Below are 23,543 nucleotides of genomic sequence, written 5' to 3'. Positions count from 1 at the left end.
GCTAAATTTTATGTTTTATTGAAAAGAAAATTCTTACAATTTCAAAGTTTTGCAGTCGTTGCATCTTTATGTCATTAGTGATTGATCATACAGGGTCCCAAGGAAACTATATGCATGAGATAAAAGGTTTTCTATAGATAATAAAAGAGGGATAATATTTTCTTAAGAAGAATTTGAAATGATGGATGTAAATATATCAGATATAATCGTCAGATACCCGTTTGAAATAATATATATCTGAAATGTTGAACTTCCCCTCCCCCCTATAAATATCTTCGAAACTGAATGGCAGTAGACAATAAAACTATTGGAATTTGGGGCAATTTTAGTTGTTCTTGCTTCATTGCCATTCTAGTTGGATTTATAGTAAAGCTAAGCTGTTGGACCTGCTGTAATTTGCAAGCTTTCCAAATCGGACTCTTCCAGGGTCTTTATAATTATATATGCCAATAAAGAACAAATATATGTTTTAAGTTATTAATTTTCGTCTGCATAATTATTTGTTGATGCGTTGCCGCTATGTGCTGCTATAGTATTGTTTCACAGCGTAGTTATTTCCATGGTAAAGAAGACAGTTTTACAGAGAACTCGGATAGATGCCCAAGTCACTGCCACCACCCCGGGCTTGGCAATTATTTGATGGGTTAGAGATGAAATTCAATTTTTGACTGTTTGTTTAACAATTCTACTTATAAAAAGTCCGTTTACGAACTTATGGCACCTGTTAGAGAACGATGTTCTTAAGAGGAAATAATCACTTTCCGTACTTACCCCTGCATTAGTTAGATTTTCCTCTACAATAGGACAAATCATGCCAGCCAGTGTGCCGAATCCATTGGACATTCCCATTAGAATGCTTGCATATCGCGGAGCAATGTCTAAGTGATTGACATTGAAACCTGAAAGAAATATATGTGCAGGGATTAGCATAAAAAAGATCAGAAAATAATAAAGATTTTTAAAAACCCGTTTTTATAAATTAATGAAAGGAAAAAAAAAATGTATCAAAAACAGAAACAAAATTACAAATACGTAAAGCAAATTGGTATTTTAATTTTTAATGAACTCATAGAATTTTTTGATATCCATTGTATTTTTAATTTCTACATAGTATTATTTTCAACGTTCCTTGCCTTTATAATTTTCTTTTGATCGCTGGATTTTTGATAAATATTTTTAACAAAATAAAATTGCGCTTTAAAATTTTTTATTATTATCTTTCTTTTTCCAGTCTTTAATTATTAGTTGTTATTTGTTATAATAAATATTTTAGAATTCAGTAAGTTTTTTTTTTTTTTTTTTTTTTTTTCGAATTCTCTACTAGATGGCACCAGATATAAAAAGTGCAATATAATTCATGATTGGGTCACCAGCTGGCAGCACATACACTAATCTCATCTCTGTTGCTGATGAGACACATCTATTGACATCACATTTAGCCACTGCTCTCGCCAGACGGGAATAAAGTCGACGGCCAATGATATTTTTGTAAAGACGTGTTTATGAAATACGAGGACTTATTTTGATATAAATAGAAACACCTGTCATTACCTCTTCTGCTTTTCAATACTCTACCCATCTTAAATGTGTGCGTCGTCCACCTCCAATTAAATTATTTAAAATATCAGATCTAAGTTTTCAAGCCTTCTGAATATCTCTCACTTTAATACATTTTAAATTAAATCAAACGATAATTGTAGTGATGATGATGTCGTGTCCGCGTTACCACGGTAAGGGGTGCAGTAGCTTCTGAGGGTAAAGACCCCTGAGCACCCGAGGGCAGAAGTCTTTCTAGCTCATATGAAGATGAAACTTGCGCTTGAAACATTCGCTTGCACAACCCCTTTTTACAGGGGGGCGCATTCACACACCTCACAGAGAGAACGCAAGGAAGAGAACAGCCATACCCGAACCGGGATTCGAACACGGGACGCCCAGATCACGGGAAAGATACGCTACCCCTATGCCAGGACGCGGCGATAATTGTAGTTGGAGAAACTATAAGGCATTATTGAGAGATGATTTTAAATGAACGCTTTAAAAAAAAAGATATATATATATATATATTTTAAAAAAAATCTTTATTTGCTGAAAGATGCAAATATAAATTGAAACACAATTTCTTAAACTGCATTATGGATTGCTTGTACTTTAAATGGAATATATATTCAAGGCGATCGGCAAAGTTCTTTTAAATTCTTTAAATTCAAAACGCCGTCTCGTATAGCTAAGGAAGTAACTGTGCATATAATAAAGTGATAATGTGAATTTATTGAGACACGTTACAGCGCCTCTCGCGGTAAAATAAGGAAGTTGCAAACATCTGAAAAAAATAAAGGAGATTGGTCAAAACGTCCAATCATGTATGTTGCACCAAACTAAAAACACAGGAAGATGTTTTATGTAATTTTCTGTAAAATCGAAGGAGTTATTCGAATTATGAGTTTACTGTGACATGAAAAAGAGTTCGTCGTCTTGACATTGAAAAATGTATTCTCCAGTATTCCCCCCATTCCCTCCAACACACAGGTGAGTTTTCCAGTTTTTTTGTTTACTTTCTTCGCTGTGCAACTCGGAAAAATTGTATGATAATACCGGGGAATACATTTTTCAATTTTAGAACGAACTCTTTTTTATGTCATGGAGATTTTATAATTTTAATCTGAAATGTTCTCTTCAATTTCACAGATAACTTTATGAAATCTTTTTCTGTGTTTTTTGACACCTATTTAGAATTTTAATGATGAAACTATTACCAATTTTTTTCGTCTAGCTAGTTGCGTTTTTTGAGTTATCGATTTCTCATGTATGCAGATGAATAGACAAACTTCCCGTTGAATATTTTATTCAAAATGCAATAAAAAAAATATGGACTTTTTGTGTTAAGACAGTATTCTAAGCTTCATTATTCTAATTTGGTGCGTTTCAGAGCATCATTAACCAACAGATAAACAATTTTAAAAATTGCGGGTTTTGACTGAAGAAGATTATCAAAATAGAATTGGAATATTTCGACGATTATCAGATTTTATCTCTCAAAATTTGTCGTAAGAGAATAAGATAAAGATATAAATTCGGCAAAATTGTGAATTATTTTCAGATTAGAATGCTTCTAGAATAAAAATATTCATTTATTTAACTTTTTACTGACAATCTATGACATATCTATTTCAAATCTTCTGTTTCTTTTTCTGAAGTAAAATGGAATGTGTACACATTTCGACGCATTTTTAAAGCTTTACTGTTTGAGAGAAAATTTTTAATAAATTAATCTTTCAAGCTCAAATAGTCAGCATTAACATTGATTTTTGAAGCGGTAACAGTTACGACTGAAAATGGCTACGAGAATCAATACGAGTATAATCGGATTCAGCCGGATTTTAAATAGTACAGTTTCGTTTCGAGAATAATTTAATCTGCCTATTTTAAAGCTCAAATTCTCACCACGAAATAAGCAGACTCATTATATCAATCGTCCTTTTATAATTTCCAAATGCAAATATTTGCAGTTGGCGCACTTTGGTGATTTCCTTCGCATTTTGTAATCACACATTCAGTTAGTTTTTCCTGTTCCCTAATTTGTTATGTGTGATTAATATTCCATTTTGAAGCTACATGGCGTCTATTTTGGGACGAACAACACTTTTAGCCTTCGACGACAGTATCTGATTGGATGCTTTGATTCTGTTACAGGATAAATGCTTGCCAAATGAAAATGATAAATATTGTTACAAGTCTGTGATATTATTTCGCGCTTAGTTAGTCTCATGATAAGAAAGAAAGCTACTTATATTTATTCTGGATGGAAGTTAGTGACGATCATTTATCGACAAAGATGGAGGCTTCAGAAAATAGAATTATAGATATGTTTATATTAGGAGCCGAGTTTTGACGATCCTTCTAGAAAATTCCATGTTCTGTTAGAAAACATATATCTGCTTGGCACCAATGCCATTATTTCTAAGTGTGTACTGCTCTCCTTCAGTCTGATCACCCCCAAGGGAAGCCAATTAATGCTCTAATACCAAAGAATTGAGCTAAAAAGAGTCAATCTACTGAATTTTCGCTCCACAGTGTTGTTTGTACTTTAAAAAAGGAATATATAAAAGGCGGTAAAGTTCTTTTAAGCCTTTAAATTCAAAATTGTATCTCGTATAGTCAAGGAATTAACTGTCCAATAGTAAAGTGATTATGTCAATTTATTGAGACAGGTTAGCGGCAAAATAAGAAAGTTATAAAAATAAAGGAAATTGGCTAAAACATTCTGCATTCTGAGCGCTTTTTATGCTGTTTTTTTTACAAACAATTTGCTGTTTGTAGGTATGTTGCTGATTATTTCAAATGTGGTCTTTATGGTTATTTAGTGTTTTCTTATGGAATAAAGCATCGTCATCCGCTATCCAGCATATTGTATTTCTCTTCCCATGTACTCACCGTCGTTATCAGTAACAGCATTCTTTTGTTGCTTATTAATATTAAATTTAAAAAAAGTTCAAAATTGAAAAAAAAAAGCGGATTATTTGAAATTGCGCTATAAATGAAAGTAATTACCTGAGATTGCGAATCCACTGAAGCCAACCGCTAGAATGAGTGCGAAGAGCACAGCAATGTGATTTCGGGCATATGCAACGACTAACAGAAACACAGCCTCCATTCCGAAACCTATGGATGATCAAAATAAATATTCATTTGATGGATTCTGTAACTGCCTTAAAGAAAACAACTGTACATCAACTATACTTCAGACGATTACAAAATAATCATTCAGGTTTTAATTTCTATATATTTCAAAATTTTATTGCAATTATGGTAATTAATTATGATCTTAAAATATGTTAAAAGTTTTTTCTCCCTTCGAATAGTTAAAAAAGTTCTATATGTCTGCCTTTCGTTTATCTCTTGTGTCTTTATACGGTGGTCCAATTTATCCCACAGATATTGGAGTATGTCATTGTTTATGTTCATAATATTGTTTGTAATATGGTATTGAAACTCTTGAAATGTAGTTAGCATATACATATCTACATATATTGAGCTCTAATGTAACCTGAATGGAAGAAATCGCAAACTGTAAAATCAGGAGATATTCGTAGCCAACTAAAATGTTGTCATCAAACTGACCAATCCACTGGTTCTTACTAAATAAACTTATTCTTTTGTTGTAATGTTTAATGCGATTGCGTTCAACTAGCCTCTCGCGAGAAAAATTGAAGGCAGAAAAATCTAAATATACAATTTTCTTCCCTTCTTGCATTGGAAAGTTTAACACCTTGATTGCTGTGTGTGTGTGTGTGTGTGTGTGTGTGTGTGTGTGTGTGTGTGTGTGTGTGTGTGTGTGTGTGTGTGTGTGTGTGTGTGTCACTGGAGACTGGCGGCCCCTTATAAATGACATTGTACGAAATTCAATGCGGCAGTTAATAGGTTAATATTTTAAAAATTACGTCATTTCAAAACTTGATGATTATTTTGTAATCTCTTTTTACTATCATTCAAGTTTTCTTTTTACTATCATTAGATATTTGTTTTCTATTGAATAAAAATAAGTTAGAAAATAATTTTGTCAACACCATTTAATAAAGTGTGCAATGCCAAAGCAATGTCTGCATGATACAATTTATAACATTGTGTTTAAAACAAGTATATTTATATATTAAAATATGACAGTATTTACAGAAATATTAACAAAAATCCTGTATGAAGAGCAACAAAAATAAACATTAACCGGTAACCAAAATGAAATCGAAAACATAAATGAATTGTAAATATCGATTTATTGTATCGCGAATTTATCGTGAGCCGCTAGTCGAAAGCGGAAGTATAACGGATTTTTTTTATGCGAGTTTACTTAAGTGTGAAAATGCGAGCGAATAAAATTGTGAATTTAATCTGAATGAATCCTTTTTGCTTTTATTTCTGAAGATGAATATTTAGCGATGAAACAAAGGACAGCCTACAACTTTCTGATAACCTCAATTATTTTTTCATAATGGTACCAATCAGTTAGGGAAGAGAAAACAGTTTATTCCAAAATGACATGCTTAAAACAAATACTTCTATATTTTAGAATATGACAGCATCATTGTGAATGTCGATTTATTGTATCGCGATTTATCATGAACTATTATTCATGATTAAGATTATTTTTCAGAACTGACATCGAAAAATCAATTTTTCAAAAATATCGATTTTTTCCGATAAATTGAAAATCGGCACAACTCTACTCATAACAAATGATAACAGAGAATTTGCGGGATTCAACTTTTATGGAATTCTAGAATACTTACCAGAATTTTGAAAAAAGTTCTAGAATTGTCAAGAACAGAAATAAACAATAAATAACATTTTGAATTTAAATGGCAGTTCTTAGAGTATATTGTTGCTGGGATTCTAATCCTAGATGTTCTACTATTTAACCACGAGTATCACTGATAAAATTTATGCAATAGTATTATCCTATGCATAGCAATTATTCCTTAAAGGATTATACTCCGATGTTTGCACGTATCCGCGTTACAAGTCGAAGTAAATGAACCGTATCTCAGCTCATTTGTTATAACATTTGGTTTGTCATTTTTTTTAACTCCTTCATTGATTTATTTTTCTTTACTATAAAATTAGACGAAGTCTTAAATTTTGGGATTATTTTGTTGTTTTGATTCAACTGAGAATTCATATAGAACACTTGAGATATTTATTTATTCTATGTAACTTTGGATAGCATTATAACAATTACGAACAGCTTATTTTTAGTTTAAAAGTATGAAAATGAGATAAATGGATGCACGCAAGACGTACTGACAAACCGGTTAAGGGGTTAATATGATTAGAATTGGAATAGCACTAGATTCGGACTCGAGTACTTATTCTCATGGTCTGATTTAATTTCTACAACAACTTAATTCTTCTCTTCTCACAAGTTTAGTTTTTGATTTGTCCTTTAGTTACTGTCTATCAGGGAACAAGCAGTTTATTGGTAAATTAACCTTCATTACTATTTGGATGAAAGATTTCGAATACCTACCTCCACAATTAAATAGCTTTCTGACACCTGTTGTTGTTAAATATTCTCGCCTTCTGAGATAATCAGCAAGATAGCCACCAATGGGAACCACAATAGTCATCAACAGATGGGGTAAGGCACCAACAATGCCAGACTAAAAAAAAAAAAAAAAAAAAAAGAATAATTGCATAGTCAGAAAATAAGAAAGAATGAAGCTATTATTGGCGTGGAATAATTAGGAACTTCGTAATGGCTACATTTCCATATTTATTGTGAATTTTCTTTTGATAACATGTATTTTTTTCCATTTATTGCTTTTATATTTTAAAAGTATTTTTTTAAAAACTTAGTTATAAAAGGTTGTTCAAAAATATACAATTGTCTGGTTTGTGAATCAGCATCTGGCTGTTCCTAATATTTCTTAGGAATAAAACATGCATAATTAAAATGGGATTTTTTTTAGAAAAAATTTCGAAAAGTCTCCTCTTTTCGCTAAATACAGAAGTGTAAAAAATTTTTTGTTACTATGTATAACATGTAATGAAATGTGAAATAATAATGAAAATTTATATTACTCCTATTAAAATAATAATAATAACAAGTGAGATATTTTAAAATTTATAAAAAATTATTTATAAATAGAAACAAACGAAAATGATGCATGAATTAATTGATAAAGCAAAAAAACCATTAACAAAATAGTTTACAAATATTACTGTTGTAATCTGTGAATTAACTAAGTTGATACTAATTAAAAATTTAAGAAAAACATTTTTTTTTCATCAAAAATTTTATTTTTTGTTGGAACAATTTTATTTATTTTAAAATACATTGAAATTACCATTTTAAATATAATGACTTCCGAACTATTTAGCGTCGAATGACATGGACATCATTTTTTCCCACTTTAACACCACGTACTGTCATATCAGAATATCTGAAAACTGATTTCTTAGGGATTTTTAATTGTTTGTTTATTTGATTTGTAGAATATGTTAAACACATATCCTGTTGAAATATTAGAGAATTTGAAATCCTTCGACCCGACTTCTGGTTTAATTTAAGAATTGTGTTATATAATGTAATATAATTTTTCTTGTTTCGCTGTATTAATGCATAGTGAATCTTATACTTTAATATAACTTTCAAAGGATCTGATTTGAAACGACAAACAATCGAGAGTGATAAAGAAAAGTGATAATTTAAAAAATTTCAAGATGAGACTAATATATTATTACATAATATTGAAAAGAGTAATTAAAATTAAGCGTTTATTATAAAAGTAAGAAAAGTCGTACCTTTATTGCATGTCTTGAGAGAAAATACTACATATTTTAAATGATTCAAGTAGGAATTCAATTAAAATAAATTTTAATCGTTTATCTGACCTTGTGACTGTCTTTAAGTTATAGCATTATAAATCAAATTAATTATTATTATTATTTTTTTGTACAAGAGATTTAAAACTCAAAATAAATTAGAAGTTTTTCAATGGATTCCATACTTCTGTCATGGAAGATGGAATAACTTCTTCACAACCACTTAAATTGTTTCAGACAGTTTACTTTCTATTAATATATCAATAGTTTGAAGTTATGACATCAGTATCATAGTTCACGTACTCCTTGTTTTGTAGTGTAGAGAAAAAAAAAAAAAAAAAACAGGCTTTAGGGGCATAATATTTTTTTGTCGTCAAGTGGTTTAGTACATATATAGTGGTTTAGTACATTATTTTTTCACCCCTTCATAATATTTTATCTGAACCATCAAGGTGGTCTCCCCAAAAATTTCTCACATACTTTCTAATAAACTTGTCATGCCAGGAATGTCTTGCATGCTACTGACATACAATCGTTACGAAATATGAACATTTGGCGAGAATTTAGTACTTTTACTGAATGTATCGTGAACATTGGCGAGTTATTTGGCGATGAATCCGTGGCATGCGGTTAATAATATCCAAAAATCGAATTTGGCTTTTAGGCACGTTTCTCTCAATCGATTGAAGCAAAAATTTGATGCAAAACTACACTTGTAGTCACAAAATCGCATACCAAATTTGATACATTTAAGTTAATACATTTTTGAATTATCGCGTTTACATGTTTCTGAAAATACAGACCAACAAACAACACGTCGTTAGATTTGTCACAAAATTTGATAGGTATGTACACTATAGATTTTAAATCTGTGTACCGAATCTTATCTATGTAGCTCTCTTCGTTTTATAGTTACATTCATACAGCCGAACTCTCTTGGAACAGATTTTAGTAAAAATTTAACAGAAATCAGCAAACTTGGTGTAAAGGCTGTATACGAAATTACAGCCGTCTAGCTCAAAGCTTTTTTTTTATTTATTTATCTTTGTCATAGACAGACGGACATTTTACAAAAATGAGTTTTTCGAATTCAGGGAGGTCTGAAAAAATCTCGAATTAGAATTTTTTGACGATTACTATACTTTCTCTATACTATACACGAGAAAGTAAAAATGATACAAACGCATTATTATTTTTTATTAGACAGATGCCCTTTATTATTTCCCTTGCTTCCGGTCGCTATGCCATTGCTCCTCCTATGTGATATCTGTGGCGACAGATTCTAAAATACGTGATTTAGAAAAGGGCGAAATGATGTATAAGCGAAGAATTACGCCATATAAACGAACTACTTTATCGTTAAAATAATTACCAAGAAATTGAGATTGTTATGAAACTAAATATAAACGATGCTTTATTCCATTTCCATCAATCGTAGAAGAGTTTTTATTTTAAGATGTCAAGAGATTCGTTGTATACTTACTTGATCAACTTCCAGATTCAGCACTTCTTTAAAGAACATTGGCTGCGATAAAAGTAACAGATAAAATGTCCAACTCCTGCAAAAGTTTGCGACGATTATGGCGTACACGGGCATGGATGTTAACATTGCTTTCCAGGGAGTTGTCTTTAACTATTCAGAAGAAAAAGAAGGAAATAATTTTATTTCCAGATCTCAACAACAGATGGCGACATGATAGAATGTTGACTGTGGTTATGAAGACAGGATAGCGGCAATTATTAGATGAATTTTAAAAATCTAGATTTTGAAGACAAAAATCAACATGCATAATTCTGTTTTCAGATATTTCTGTAACGAGATGATTGATTAATTTAAATAAGATTTTTTACAGATCATTTACCATCTAAATTTCATGAAGCCTTATCTAAATTCAGAATAGGATTTTCCTTTTATTATTTTCCCTTACGAATTTTGATTGATAATTATTTATTGCTTTTAAGATGTTAATTTCATTTTATGAACAAGTACAACTATGATGATATTGTTCTAATATATTGGAAATCTTCCAGTTATTCATCATAATTTAATGTTTAGGACTCTTCCAGTAAATAAAAATCGTTCTAAAGTATTTTATTGCTAATATTTTATCTTTTTACTTATCAGTATTTTCCCCCCGACAATATACGAGCTACCGTTTTTTATACATATCTTAAATTCATAAATAAACAGAGTTCCTATTATTGCTAAATGTAAACATCTTTCTTATCACCCCTATTTTGATTAAATAAACGCATCATGACGCATGCGCAAAAGCGCGGAATTTTTTAGAATCCGAGGTTAGCTGCTTTCAACGCACTGACAAAATAAAATAACGCGCTAAAATCATCTAATAACGAAATCCTTAATCGTATAGTTGCCAAATCAATGGAACACATGACTTTCTTCCTATTCAAATTCTTGATTCATACAAAATATCAAACTAAAGAACTTAAAGGTTGTGATAGAGAACAAATTACACAAATGCTGCCGAATATTTTTTTTTGCATTTGCAAAAACAATTTTGCATATGAATTTTTTTGCACATGCAAACAAATTTTCTGTAATTTTATATCACTCTATTTTGAAATAAAAGTACCATCAACTATATAAAAATGACATTAAGAGAAAATAGAAAAAGTACTAGAAGAAATGGAACTATTTGCATAAATGTTATGTTCTTTGGTGTTATGGACATTCAATCTTACTTAGCATTATGGCATTACGAAAATATTTTACGCACGAAAGCACAAATGTTTCTGTGAGTATGGAAAAGTTTAGGGATGAATCGGTTAATATATCTTCTATTCTTTTTATGATAAAAAAATCAAAGAAATCAACAAACAAGCAACAATAACAAAAACCATTTATCGTGTTTATTATGAAGGGATATAGGAAATGAAACTTACCGTTGGCAGGGTTTTGGAAACGGGTCCGATGCTGTTCTCTATGTATATGAGCTCCGCCTGGCTAATGGTTGGATGGCAAGAAGGCTTTTCGAAAGTCAACCAAAGCCAGAAGATGTACCAAATCATACCGAAAGCTCCTGTGTACATAAAAGATATCAAAGTTAAGGTGATTCATATGCATTCCATGCCGATCGGTTATTTAAAATTCTAAGCGTAAACAGTTCCCCCGCCATACCAAATCATCCGGAGTAATATGAATGATAATCGTCGAGACATTTACACAGAAATTATTGGTCATGGCTATAGTGGCAATTCGGCCTGAAATTAAGTTTATATTCCTAAAAGTGACAAGAATCTTTACTTATTCGATGATCTTTCATTCGCCTGCTTATGAGGACGTTTGTTTATCAAAGCAAAAGTCATTCTATTAAGTTATATGTGACTAGCAGCCCTTGGCTCGCCGGAATTACTGATTGTTAAAAAATTATTTTCTTTAACTGTGTGTTAATGACTTTCCGAGAAAAATGTTTTGAAACCTTACATTTTGATAGACATATTACTCATAATATTTTAGAGGCCTTAGATTTTTGTACTGTGTAATTCCCTATTTTTTCTCTATATCATCATACAGTCAATAAAATTGAAGAAAAGAGCTGTAGCATTAAAAAAGGGCAAATTTTCTTTTTGCCATTGCTTGATTTTGAAGCTCTCATTTTAAAATAGAACAAAATGTAAGAAATTTTATTAAAATTATACCTTATACTGAAACTATTCAATATGGAAAAATAAACCGAATCTTCATATCTTGATCATCAATAAAAAAAAAAGTAGGATGAAATGTTTGAATTAGAAATATCGTTAAGTAAACGAATTGAGTTTCACTTCAATTATGAAATATATTGTTATAAAATATTTCTTAATATTAATTAAAAATAGAAAAAGAAGTATATGACAAAAAATAGTATAATTGAAAAGATTTTTTTTTTTTTTTTGATTTTTAAAATGATGTAAAAATCATTTATGTGCTGTAATATTTTCAGAAGTAACCTCGATTATACCTCATATTTTGGCTTAACTTTAGATTAATTAACATTCTATTTAAAATATTTAAAAAAATCGCTGCAAGGTGCGCATTCCCACCCTTTAAAATAGATATGAATCAAATTTGGCGCTCTTGGTCAATGATCTCACCTGTTGTGCGCCAAAATACGGATTGTCACACATACACATATATATTCACATTCATTTTTATTATTAGTAGAGAAGCTTTATATGATTAAGAGCGGAAACAATTGCAATTCAAATTTTGAGAATAAATAGTGGTTTATTATTAAATATATAAATCTTAATTTATTTAAATGTTATTTAATTAAAATTATTTTTCCTAAATAATAAATAATTTTATTCCCACAATAAGCTGTTTAAAAATGTACTAACGATTTTTCTTTTCAATTAAGTAAGAATCTTATTATATTGAGATAATGAAAAGAGCAAGCATCACTGTGAGCTTGGTTCTGGAGTTTCCATATTATGGATGGAAAATGATCCTGGTTCTTAAACACTTTTATTTATCTTGACTTATTTCACTTTTGTAAGGATGGAATTTTATAATCCATTTGTGATTCATTTTATGATGTTTTAGAGTTTCGAAATTTTGCATAATTGTGTATTTTTGATGGATATACACTATTTAAAGACATTCAGCAGAGTCCCAGTTAATAGATTAGTTATTACCACGATAAATTGCCAATTTATCATTTTAAATTTCAGTACGATTGCCAGTTGATCGATGATTTGAAATATTCATTTCAAACGCTTAGTGACACGTGAAGTGATTTCAAATGTATAAATCTTTACTCATAAACACTTTGATCTAGACTCGTGATATTTGACATGTGGCCTTAAAACAAAATTTTTAGATTTCTATTAAATTTTGAATGAAATTCTTTCAAAGAAAATCTGTCTCTTCGACTGTCCGAGTACAAGCGAAGCGATAGATACGAAATGTAAAGAGTTGATTTTATACGCAGTTTTAGCATCTAATATGTAGATTCTTGTCACGTTTTGAGTTAAATATGTAAAAATGTTGTCCGTCCATCGGTCCGTGCATTCTCATGAATGTAGTAAACGCAGTAACTCAAAAATGTAATGCCTCAGATAAATGAAATTTGTTATATTACAATGTTGTTAAAATTATACATGTCCATGCAGTTTTTGTTTCATTTGTTCGAAAAAAATAAAATTGTTCAAAATGCCTTTTCTACGCAGCACAAAACTCTTATGTGTGGAATTGTGAAAGTAAAATTGTGAGAAGTATTCTCATGGCCTTATCCAAGGTCTATATTTTATGCAAAAGGAGAATTCATACTGCATTTATAAGAGAGCATGTGAGAAAGTTTCGGGGAGACCATTTCCGTTGGTTTCAAATTTATCTAACTGCAAATCACAAAAATTCACCAAAAGTTTTTCATGACCTTGTAGCGCGGGCAGGAAAAAATAGAAAACTCTTTACTTTACTAATTTTACATAGTTAAATGTATTATTATTTCTATTTAAACATTAGCTTATCTGTGATTATAATATAGAACATTTTTACTTTCTCCAGCTTCGCTTGTATTTTTAGACGCCCAATGTTTTTCGGCAATTGATTAAAATAAATATTTTGTCACAGTTAAGACGATGGTGACGTAATTTTCTTAAAATAAGTTTATTTTTCATTACGAACTAGATTTTAAGAGGCTAACATCTACATTTAACATGGAGATTAAAAATACCCAAACTCCATAACGTCTTTAATAAAAGAATCACCAGTAATATTTCATTTCAAATGATTGTAGCATACAGAAAAAAAATGCTGCAAATAAGATTTTGAAAATAAAAATAAAATACTAGATTTTCAAACACTCGCCTTACACATCGACAAAATCCATTAAAATGATAAGCCACATCTCCGGAAAACAAAATAAGATGTTCCATTTTTATCTCTCAGTTTCACCTATTAAATATTAAACGCGTCCATTTTCTAAAAACGCAGAAGAAACTGAGACAAAAAAAAAAAAAAAAAAAAAAAAAACGACCGTATTGAGATCAATAAACGAACACGGAAGTACAGAGGAAGGGTTTTTCTGTAATTCAATCCTTTGTATAGATCCGCCTTAGCTGTGATTTCCCGGGGGAGGAAAGGGTATAATCTTCTCCCGCCTTATCGAGTAGTCTCGAGATGGCTGTATTTATTGCGGGACACTTTATTCGCCTTCGGGGAGTGCACAGCGACGATTGGAATTTACACGAACAAAAAGCGAGAGAGTGAAAGGTGTTTTTAGGGGGTTGTCTGCCATTTGAATCGAAGACGAATGATGTTTAGTGTAGTTATATTAAAGTCCAGTTTTAAAGCTATTTTAAAGCTATACACTAGGGCTATTTTGGGACGGACCTCGTCATTTTGAACCACGGTCAGATGACGAGGACGACCCTTGAGCTGGTAACTCACTCTCCAAACTATCACACCAGACCAGCGGGACGATTAGGGCCCCGACGGATTTAACGTGCTCTAGATCCACTTACATGCCAGTTCTTATCAGGAATCGGGTCTCGAATCTGAAACCCTCCAGTACTGAAGCCGAGACGTTACCACCAGGCCACCGCAGCCCGAAAGCCAATGAGGATGAATGAATTAAATTCAAAAGAGAGAACAGTAAGTAAATATACAAGTCGTCCGGTCTAATGTGGTCCAACAATTAATTACCTAACAGTTAGACATATAGATATATTTCTGATTGGAAAAATGATTTAACACGTAAATATCCACGTGAAGCAAGTGTGTCTCAGCAATTTGAGTTGTATGAAACAAACATGTTTCGCTAGAAATCCTTTGTGCTTTTCGTATACGTTGTATAGAGAAAGTACAAAGTACGTCGTTCAGATAATTCGAACTCGATATTCTGATGAATCTCCATATTTTAGACCATCCTGAGTTCTAAAAACATATTGTAGGGAATTGTCCATCTGTCTATCTACTTGTCTGTGACAAAGATAGTTTAAAAAAAAAAACGCTTTGAGCTAGAGGGTGAAATTTGGTATACGGTCTTTATACCAAATTTGCAGAATTCTATCAGATTTTGAGTAAAATATCTTCAGAGAAAGTTCGTCTATCCGAATATAAGTTAAAACGATAACAACAAAACGAATAGATAGATAAGATTAGGTACGCAGATTTAAATTCAATAATGTGGACATCTGTCAAATTTTGAGCCAACTTCAATTAATTGTAAATTGTCTCTCAGTCTATACGTTCAGAAACATTTAAACGCGATCATTCGAAAACTCAGTGATTTAAATATATCAAATTTGGTGCGGGATTTTGTGTCTACAATTGCAGTTTTGTACCAAATCTTTGTTCCAATCGGTTGAAAAAAACATGTCTAAATTCGATTTTAGGATACTATTAACTGCATGCCAGAGATTAATCGCCAAATAATTCGCCAAGGATGACATGAAATATCCAGTAAAAATACCAAATTATTGCCAAAAGTTAATATTTCGTAACTATTGTACACTACGCCAGTACCACGCAAGACGTTCCTAGCATGACAAGTTTATTGGAGAGTATACGAGAAAGTTTTGGAGAGACCACAGCCACAGGTTTATTCATAGCTCAACAACAGTATATAAACGTTATTAGTATTATGCCATATAAATGCATAATATTAGTAGCTTGTATACATCAGCATGAACCGTTGTTGAGTTATGAATAAACCAGAGGGAGTGATGGGGCACATAATACTTTGCTACTGAATAAAATATGATCTTTGGTTTGTGACACGTTTCTTCTATTTATTGTTATTATTATTAAAGGCTTATTGCTATCTCTTGGGATATTTCACGACAAATCGCTAGATTCGGGCTCGTTTTCAGCAATGGAATTCTAGAATTCATCGTCTTCTTCGGATTATATATTGTTCATAAGTTTCTGAAAATGTTGCTTTCCACTCTCTAACTACTCACACTTCTTTAATCATAATTTTGCAGATGCGGAGCTGAAAAGAAACTTTGAAATTTTAGCTTCGGTTTATTTCTCCATGGGAGTCATAATTTGTTCAAAGAAAAAGCGGTAAGAGGTGCGGCAATCTTCATCGCGACACAAGAGACTGAAATTTGTTCCTTCAGTGATTTTACAATGAGATTTTGACAGGGATTTCTTTGCCGTGTTGATTTAGGCAGGAAATCTTAGGTATCTTTAAAATAATGCTGTAAGCATTTTATCCCTTCGCTTTGAGTGTGGGAATGTAAAAGTCATCAATTTTCTAGAGTGCATTTAAAATGATTTAAACAAAAAGTGAAAATTGGATCAGGAAATAAGAGAACATTTTAGAATGAAATTAACAAGGGCTCATTTAAGATAAAAATTTGAAAATTAATTAGCATTTGTTGGATTAAATTGGATTTAATTAGGATTAAAAGATATCACTGCACACACATATATATAATCTTATTTGAACTAAAGTTTGTGGTTTGAACAATTTTGCACTATATTATTTTGCCTTTTACCGTGCTGTTAACCGAATACAAATGCGAAAGAAAAGGAACCAACCGTATTTTGAATTGGCTCGCTTAACCGTTTTGGTCTAGAAAACCACGAGAAATACACTTCCTTTCCGGAAACATTAGTTTTAACAACTTTTGCCAAAAACATTTCTGTTAATAGTCATTGTTTCAATATTGTTATTATTTTGCATGTATCGTAGGAGTCATTTGTTTTCTTTGGCCTGGTTGGCGAAACAATATTTTGTGTTTGGGCGCGATTAACGCGTTAAAAAGAATTATATTATATATTGCTTGAGACAATGAACTGATAAAATGAGGAAGTCTACATTTTTATATAACCACCCGTCTCCCTAATAATATTTAATAAAGTGTTTTCCAGGCATCTTAAACAGAATTCGACTGCTTTGCGACCAAAATTGACTGAAATATGAAGTTTTAAATTTCATTATTTCAGACAACTAATCAACGGCTGTTAATAGAAAAATTCGCCGATCAACAAACACGTAAAGTTTCTTTAAAGCGATTATTGATTAGTTTAAAATAATGAAATGCAAAGCTTCATAATTCAGTTATATTGAGAGGTGAAAGAGAATGGAATTTTTTATTTTTCATTTAAAATGTCATCTTGTCAAGATTGTTCTATGGAATATGAAAGAATAATATTAGGGAGTGTATACAAATTTATATTGTGCAATTTTTCAGTAATAAACATGTTGAATCAAATAATGCGAAATAATTTTTTTTTGTTAGAACATTTTTTTAACTGGAAATATATACTTATATCTAACGTTTTAGAAATTAACTGTGAGCCATAATTATAGAAGGCACTGTGAATACATCATCTACATTTCAATTTATTTTGATAAAATATAATAAAACTTTTATTTAGTTTATTCTAGGTTTCCGTTTTAAAATTACAATAGAATTATTTGGTGGATGAATTTCAAAATATTTAACTTTAATCAGACGAAGAGGACTACCCTTATGTCGGCACATCTCTCCATATTTTCCTAACACATCAGTGGAAGAATGTTTGATTCTAACGGATTTCGAAAGCATGCAAGGCAAATCTTTGGAGAAACTTGGTCTCGAATCTGCAGCCATGTGTCTCAGTGCTGAAATCTTGCCATCAAGCGATCAGTGTTACTGAAGATTATGAAGAAAAGAGTATTTACGTTGCAACAGTAAATACCAAAAAGTTATCAAATATTTTCACAGAAAATGAATATTTTTTCAAATTTTTCAGCAGGCTGCATAAAATTTAGTTTGGTTTAATTATATTAACGTCTCATTTTAAAGTAAGGAAAAAAACACACTAAATAATTAAATGATAGAGAATTTCCAATTATTCAATCACTGTAACAGAATTCAAACATGATTTTATTCTGTTAATTTGAAAGTAAGATTGTAAAACTGAATTACTTAAACCATGATTTGTTTTATCACTCTGTCTTTTATGTTCCAAATCTCAAAACAAACTTTTATATATATATATATATATATATATATATATATATATATATATATATAATAAAATATATATGTAAACATATTATAGCAGTTACGTGGCCGAATAGTAGAAACTTTTGAAATTTTAACTTCGATTTATTTCATCCCGGGACGCATAATTTGTACAAAACAAAGATAAAAAATGAGTGAGTATACAAAGCTACTGAAGAGCAAAAGAGACAGAAATTTTCCCTTCAGTGATTTTACTATGAGATTTTGATAAGAATTTCTTTGACACATGTCGACTTAGGGCAGGGAATTTTAGGTATCTGAAATCATGTTGTTAGTATTAGGGATTTTTTATCTCTTTGCTTGGGGTATGAGAAAATGTATAAATCAACAGTTTTATAGAGTATTTGAGTAATTAATTATATAAAAAAAATTGAATTGGATCAGGGTACAAGAGAATCGTTTAGACTGAAGTTAATAGGGGTTTAGTTTAGATATATTAACGTCCCGTTTTACAGCAACACTAGGGATATTATGGGACAGATCTCGTATTTTGAACCGCGGTCAGATGATGAGGACGACACCTGAGCTGGCACCCTCTCTCCAAACTTTCAGACCATACCAGCGGGAGGACGGTTGGCCCCGACGGATTTAACATGCACCAGACCCGCTTACACGACGGTTTTCCGTTGGAATCAAGTCTTGAACTTGAAACCCTCTGGTTCCGAAACCAATACCTTAACACCAGGCCATCGCGGCCCGAAGTTAATATATGCTACATTAAGATAAAAATTCGGAAATCAATTATATTCTTAAATCAGATTTTAAAATATCATTACACGTACACACATATGAAATTCGCTTGTTGCAATTTGCGGAATACAGATTTTGAAACAGAATACAGAAAGTATTTTTGATTAATTAGTATTTTTCTCTAGGAATTCCACCATATTTTTCAAACAACTATTTATCGCTTTCATCATTAAAAATAAAACAACCAAAAATTATCTCAATAAATTTTTTCAAAAGTTTATTCCAAATATTCTTTATTCTAGAAAAGTGCATCATCAATCAAAAATATAAATAAAAGCATGCATCGGTTATTCATTTTATGTTCTGTTCAGAAATGCTTTATTCGTTTTGGTTTTAAAATAACCTATAAGCACTGCATTTATTGAAATTAAAATTTGCCGAGCATCTGAAAGCTTGCTATGCAACGTAGTGGAAATCAGAAACTATGACGGAAAGCTTAATTTGCGAATTCAAACTTTCTCCGTGGAAACGAAATGCTAATGATTTTGGGCGGCGTTATAGAAACGGATTCAACCAGAAGCCTAATTTCTGGTGCATATCGATATCCTTGCAATCGATTTTGAAAAGTCGGTGCTAAATTTGCAAGGCTGGTTGACTCGTAATTTTGATCATTTGAATACCTTAAAATTCTATACAATTCTTCTCGATATTAGAATACTTAGCATAATGTATTTTATTTATGCCTTTCATTTTTAATCAGATGAATTAGATTGTATCAACTGGGCCCTTAAATGCAAGGAATCCTGTAAATCGTTTATAAATTTTAAGTATATATCAGATATAAAAAGATATTTTAGTTATAGAATACAGGGTCGGATTCGCAAAATGTAAGTCTTACAAAGGTCTCTTTGAATGTCAATTAACCCTTTGCGGTCATATTAAATTTGGACATAGGTGCCGTGCTAGTCGGAATTAATTTCCGTTGAGCGAGCGGTAATACATACACTGGTGTGCAAAACTTAAGCAACAGGTGCTTTTTTTTTCATCCCATAACTCCACGAGTAATAATCTGAGAGATATAAAATTCAGAAGTGAGAGAACAGCATCTTGTACTTAAACGATGACGAAAGCATAGTTGTGCAAAAATGATTACAATGCATATAGTATTATGGAATCAAACTAAAACAAAACAAAACAAAAGGCTGTATGGAATTCATAGTATCGCTACTCATGATTGCTTGTCCAAGAGGAAGAACAACAAGCAGATGGTCCTTAGTATGGGATATGCCGTCCCCTTACTGCAATGGTTGCTTCGCACCGTCTCTTCACACTCAGCCCCAGATTATCAAATAGTTCTTGAGGTAAGAGTGCCCATTCCTCCATCATCATTTGTTTCAGTTGTTGGGTGTTCCCCGGAGGATGTAATCGTGCCACAAGGCGTCTCCCCAAAGCATTCCCCACATGTTCTACGGGATTTAAATCAGGAGAGAATGCTAGCCATTCCATTCGAGGGATATCTTCAGCTTCCAGTAGCTGCTGAACATCAGCAGTCTGGTGTATTCATGTATTGTTATCCATAAAAACAAAGTTTGGTCTAATAGTACCTCGTAACAGACGCACATGGAGAAGGATCACCTCCTTACAATAGCGATCTCTGGTTACAGAACCTCTGTCAAAAACATGAAGCTCATTCCGCCTGTTCAACATAATGACTCCGCAATTACCACCGTAGCGGTCTCTTTTCGGTGTTACTCGGATGAAACCGTATCCCGACCCCTCTCTAAATCAATTGGCGTTGAGAATCACTTGTGGCTCTCATCCCTAAAGAGGACACGACTCCATTGATGAAATGTCCAGTTTTTGTGCTCCTTGCACCACTCTAAACGGTGCCACCGATGGCCAACTTTCAAAGGGATGCAGCGAGAGTTCAGGACGGTGGGCGAATAGGCCATCTTAGTGAAGGCGTCTGCCCACAGTGAACCGCGATATTTGTTGCCCTGTTGCGGTACACAGTTGCTGAGCAGTGGCGTTTGCTGATTGGTATCGGGCTCTTTTCGTCTGCAGGACGATATATCAGTCATTCACTGCAGTTGTTTTCCTTGGGCGGTCACTACCAACCTTTCTAACAACTGTATCTATGGTTTGGAAGGCTTTCCAAGAGCGAAACGACACTTTTGTTGATTCCATACTCTTCAGCTACGGATCAAACTGCGCCCCTCCTCCAGCTTTACAATCATTCTTCCACGTGTGAAGTCGTCCAAGTGATTTCTTCTAGCCAATTTTCACGAAAGAACTCACTTCTACTTGCAGAGCATGTCTTTAATTGCGACTCTGTTCTTCCTTTTCTCATAGTCTTGAGTTGCGCCCCGACTGTACGCGTTTTGCGTACACTCACGACATTCCTGACAATTGCATACGCATCACCTTTCTACTGAATTGCGTGTTTATTGTACTGATTGCAATAATCCCTTTTCTGCAATTTCAGGGCTACCTGCTTAAAATTTACATTGTTGCTTAAGTTTTGCTCACCACTGTAGTATGCAAGATTATGAAGGAAAAACACAATTTACACATTCTCAATTTTTTGTAAACTTCAATATTGTAAACACAATAATTTTCTAATGCAATATTTTATTGTAAAAATTATAATTTATAAATTCGCCTCTCGTGGTATCTTTCAAAACAGTATCCATTGTGAAGTCCTGGTTTTCGATGACAAGTGTCGCCAAAATAATTCGTTTGGCTTCAATAATTCTACCCTTGATATTTCATAGCGAGTCAGAGGCGGCTCTATTAATATTAGGTTTCATTGTCACGAAGTAGCAGAAGTACCGTATTGGTTCGTGAATAAGTTTCTTTCTGTTCTTTCATAGAAAGTGTCAACTGATATATCCTAAATGGAGATTAAGATATGACGAATACCGTATAAGTTTAGTATATTTCTTTGCTGTGGTAGCTGAAGACAAGACATACGACCGGAACGGTAAAAATGCTTTGGTGGCTGATAATAGACAAATGACCGCAAAGGATTAAGTAAACAACAATAATAAACCAGCGAGAGTCATCTCAAAACTTTTTAGCAGTCTCTCTAATGAAGATGTTATCCCAGTGACACCTTGCATGGCATTGGCATGCAGTAAAATTTCGTAATTATGAAATTTTAACCTTCGGCATGAATTTAGCATTTTTACTGAATCTGTCGTATCCTCCTTAGCAGGTGGTTAAAAGTATACAAATCGTTAGGATCCTGGATCGTTATCGAAAAATCGAGTTTGTGTTTCAATCACGTTCTTCAAAACCAATCGAAACAAAAATTTTACATAAAACTACACACAAATTCGCAAAATCACACACCAGATTTGATATACTTAAGTAATTGCATTTTTTCAGTTATCATTTTTACATGTTCCTGAAAGTATAGATCGACATATAGTCAACTCCTTATTAGATTAAGCTGAAATATAAGCTCAAATATATTAAGCCCTGTTTATACTAAACAGGTTTCATTTTTGTACCGAATTTTATCTATTAACGTTGTTTGTTTGAAGTTATCATGCTAACGTATATTCAAACAACCGGACAGACAGACTTTCTTTGAACGGAATTTTTTCAAAATTTGATAGCAACCTAGAAATTTGGTTTTAAAACTGTATACCAAGTTTCATTTGTCTAGCTCAAATCGTTTTTGAATTATCTTTTTTACAGACAGAAAGAGGACATTTCCCAACAATGTTTTTTCCCCCCAAATTCAGGCAGGTCTAAAGCATGAAGATTCGTCAAAATCTCGACGTCGATTTGTTTGTATACGAGAAAATACAAAGATATGTCAAGAAAAATGCAGATCAGACATATAATAGCATAAAATTAACTAATGAACAACGTTACAAGCCATATTCAGCATGACGGATCTGATAATATCAAATGGGACACAATATCAAATAAAGCTTTCTGAGTAGAATAATCATAAATAAGTGTTCAATGGACTAGTTATCTGAAACGATACACGTTTTGCAATATTGTAATTCAAACAACTGAATTGTTATGCTACTGTAAATTAATATTCCATTAAATTTGTAGCGTGCATTTTATGTGCCTTTCCTTTCTTTTTATGTACCTTTAACTTAATTCATTCACAGAGGATCCTTATAGCCCCCCCCCCTCCATTTCCTCTTTGCATTTTCGATACCATATTCCACTGAAGTCGAGGTGGCCTACAGTAAATCCGGAAGGCTGTAGGCTCGAAATCAGATTCCATTAAAGATCCATCGTGTATATAAATGTGATGTACGTTCAATTTACAGTGAATGTCAAATTTTATTCTGTTGGTGTGAAATGGAGGTTTGAAGAGAGAGTGTCTAATTAGGTGTTGCCTGACGCGGGTTAAAAATTAGAAAGTTTGTCCCAAAATAGCTCTTGTTGTTTCATAGCGAAATGTTAATCATATTAAATCAAACCAAACGCATGTTCCATGAAAAGTATTTACTTATTTGCTTAAGCCTGACCAACAATTAAGCTTGCAAACGACCTATTGGGTTCAGTTCAGTTATATTAACGTACCGTAT

At 32.1% G+C, this 23,543-nt stretch overlaps 1 protein-coding gene across 2 annotated transcripts in view; it reads right to left on the bottom strand.

Moving 5' to 3' along the window:
• Window positions 1-23,543, bottom strand: part of LOC129981048 (vesicular glutamate transporter 1-like) — a 475,319-nt gene that overhangs the window by 5,131 nt on the left and 446,645 nt on the right. For both annotated transcript variants that reach the window (XM_056091661.1, XM_056091662.1), the window contains exons 8-12: window positions 11,227-11,363; window positions 9,803-9,952; window positions 7,022-7,154; window positions 4,552-4,662; window positions 772-899 (exon numbers count right to left, since the gene is read on the bottom strand). In XM_056091661.1, coding sequence (XP_055947636.1) covers window positions 772-899; window positions 4,552-4,662; window positions 7,022-7,154; window positions 9,803-9,952; window positions 11,227-11,363 — 659 coding nt within the window. The remainder of the gene's footprint in view (window positions 1-771; window positions 900-4,551; window positions 4,663-7,021; window positions 7,155-9,802; window positions 9,953-11,226; window positions 11,364-23,543) is intronic.

Source organism: Argiope bruennichi, chromosome 8 (genome assembly GCF_947563725.1).
Source record: "Argiope bruennichi chromosome 8, qqArgBrue1.1, whole genome shotgun sequence".
In the NCBI taxonomy this organism is placed as follows: Eukaryota; Metazoa; Arthropoda; class Arachnida; order Araneae; family Araneidae; genus Argiope; species Argiope bruennichi.
Note: the sequence above shows the minus strand (reverse complement) of the source record. Positions and strands in the feature narration are given on the sequence as shown.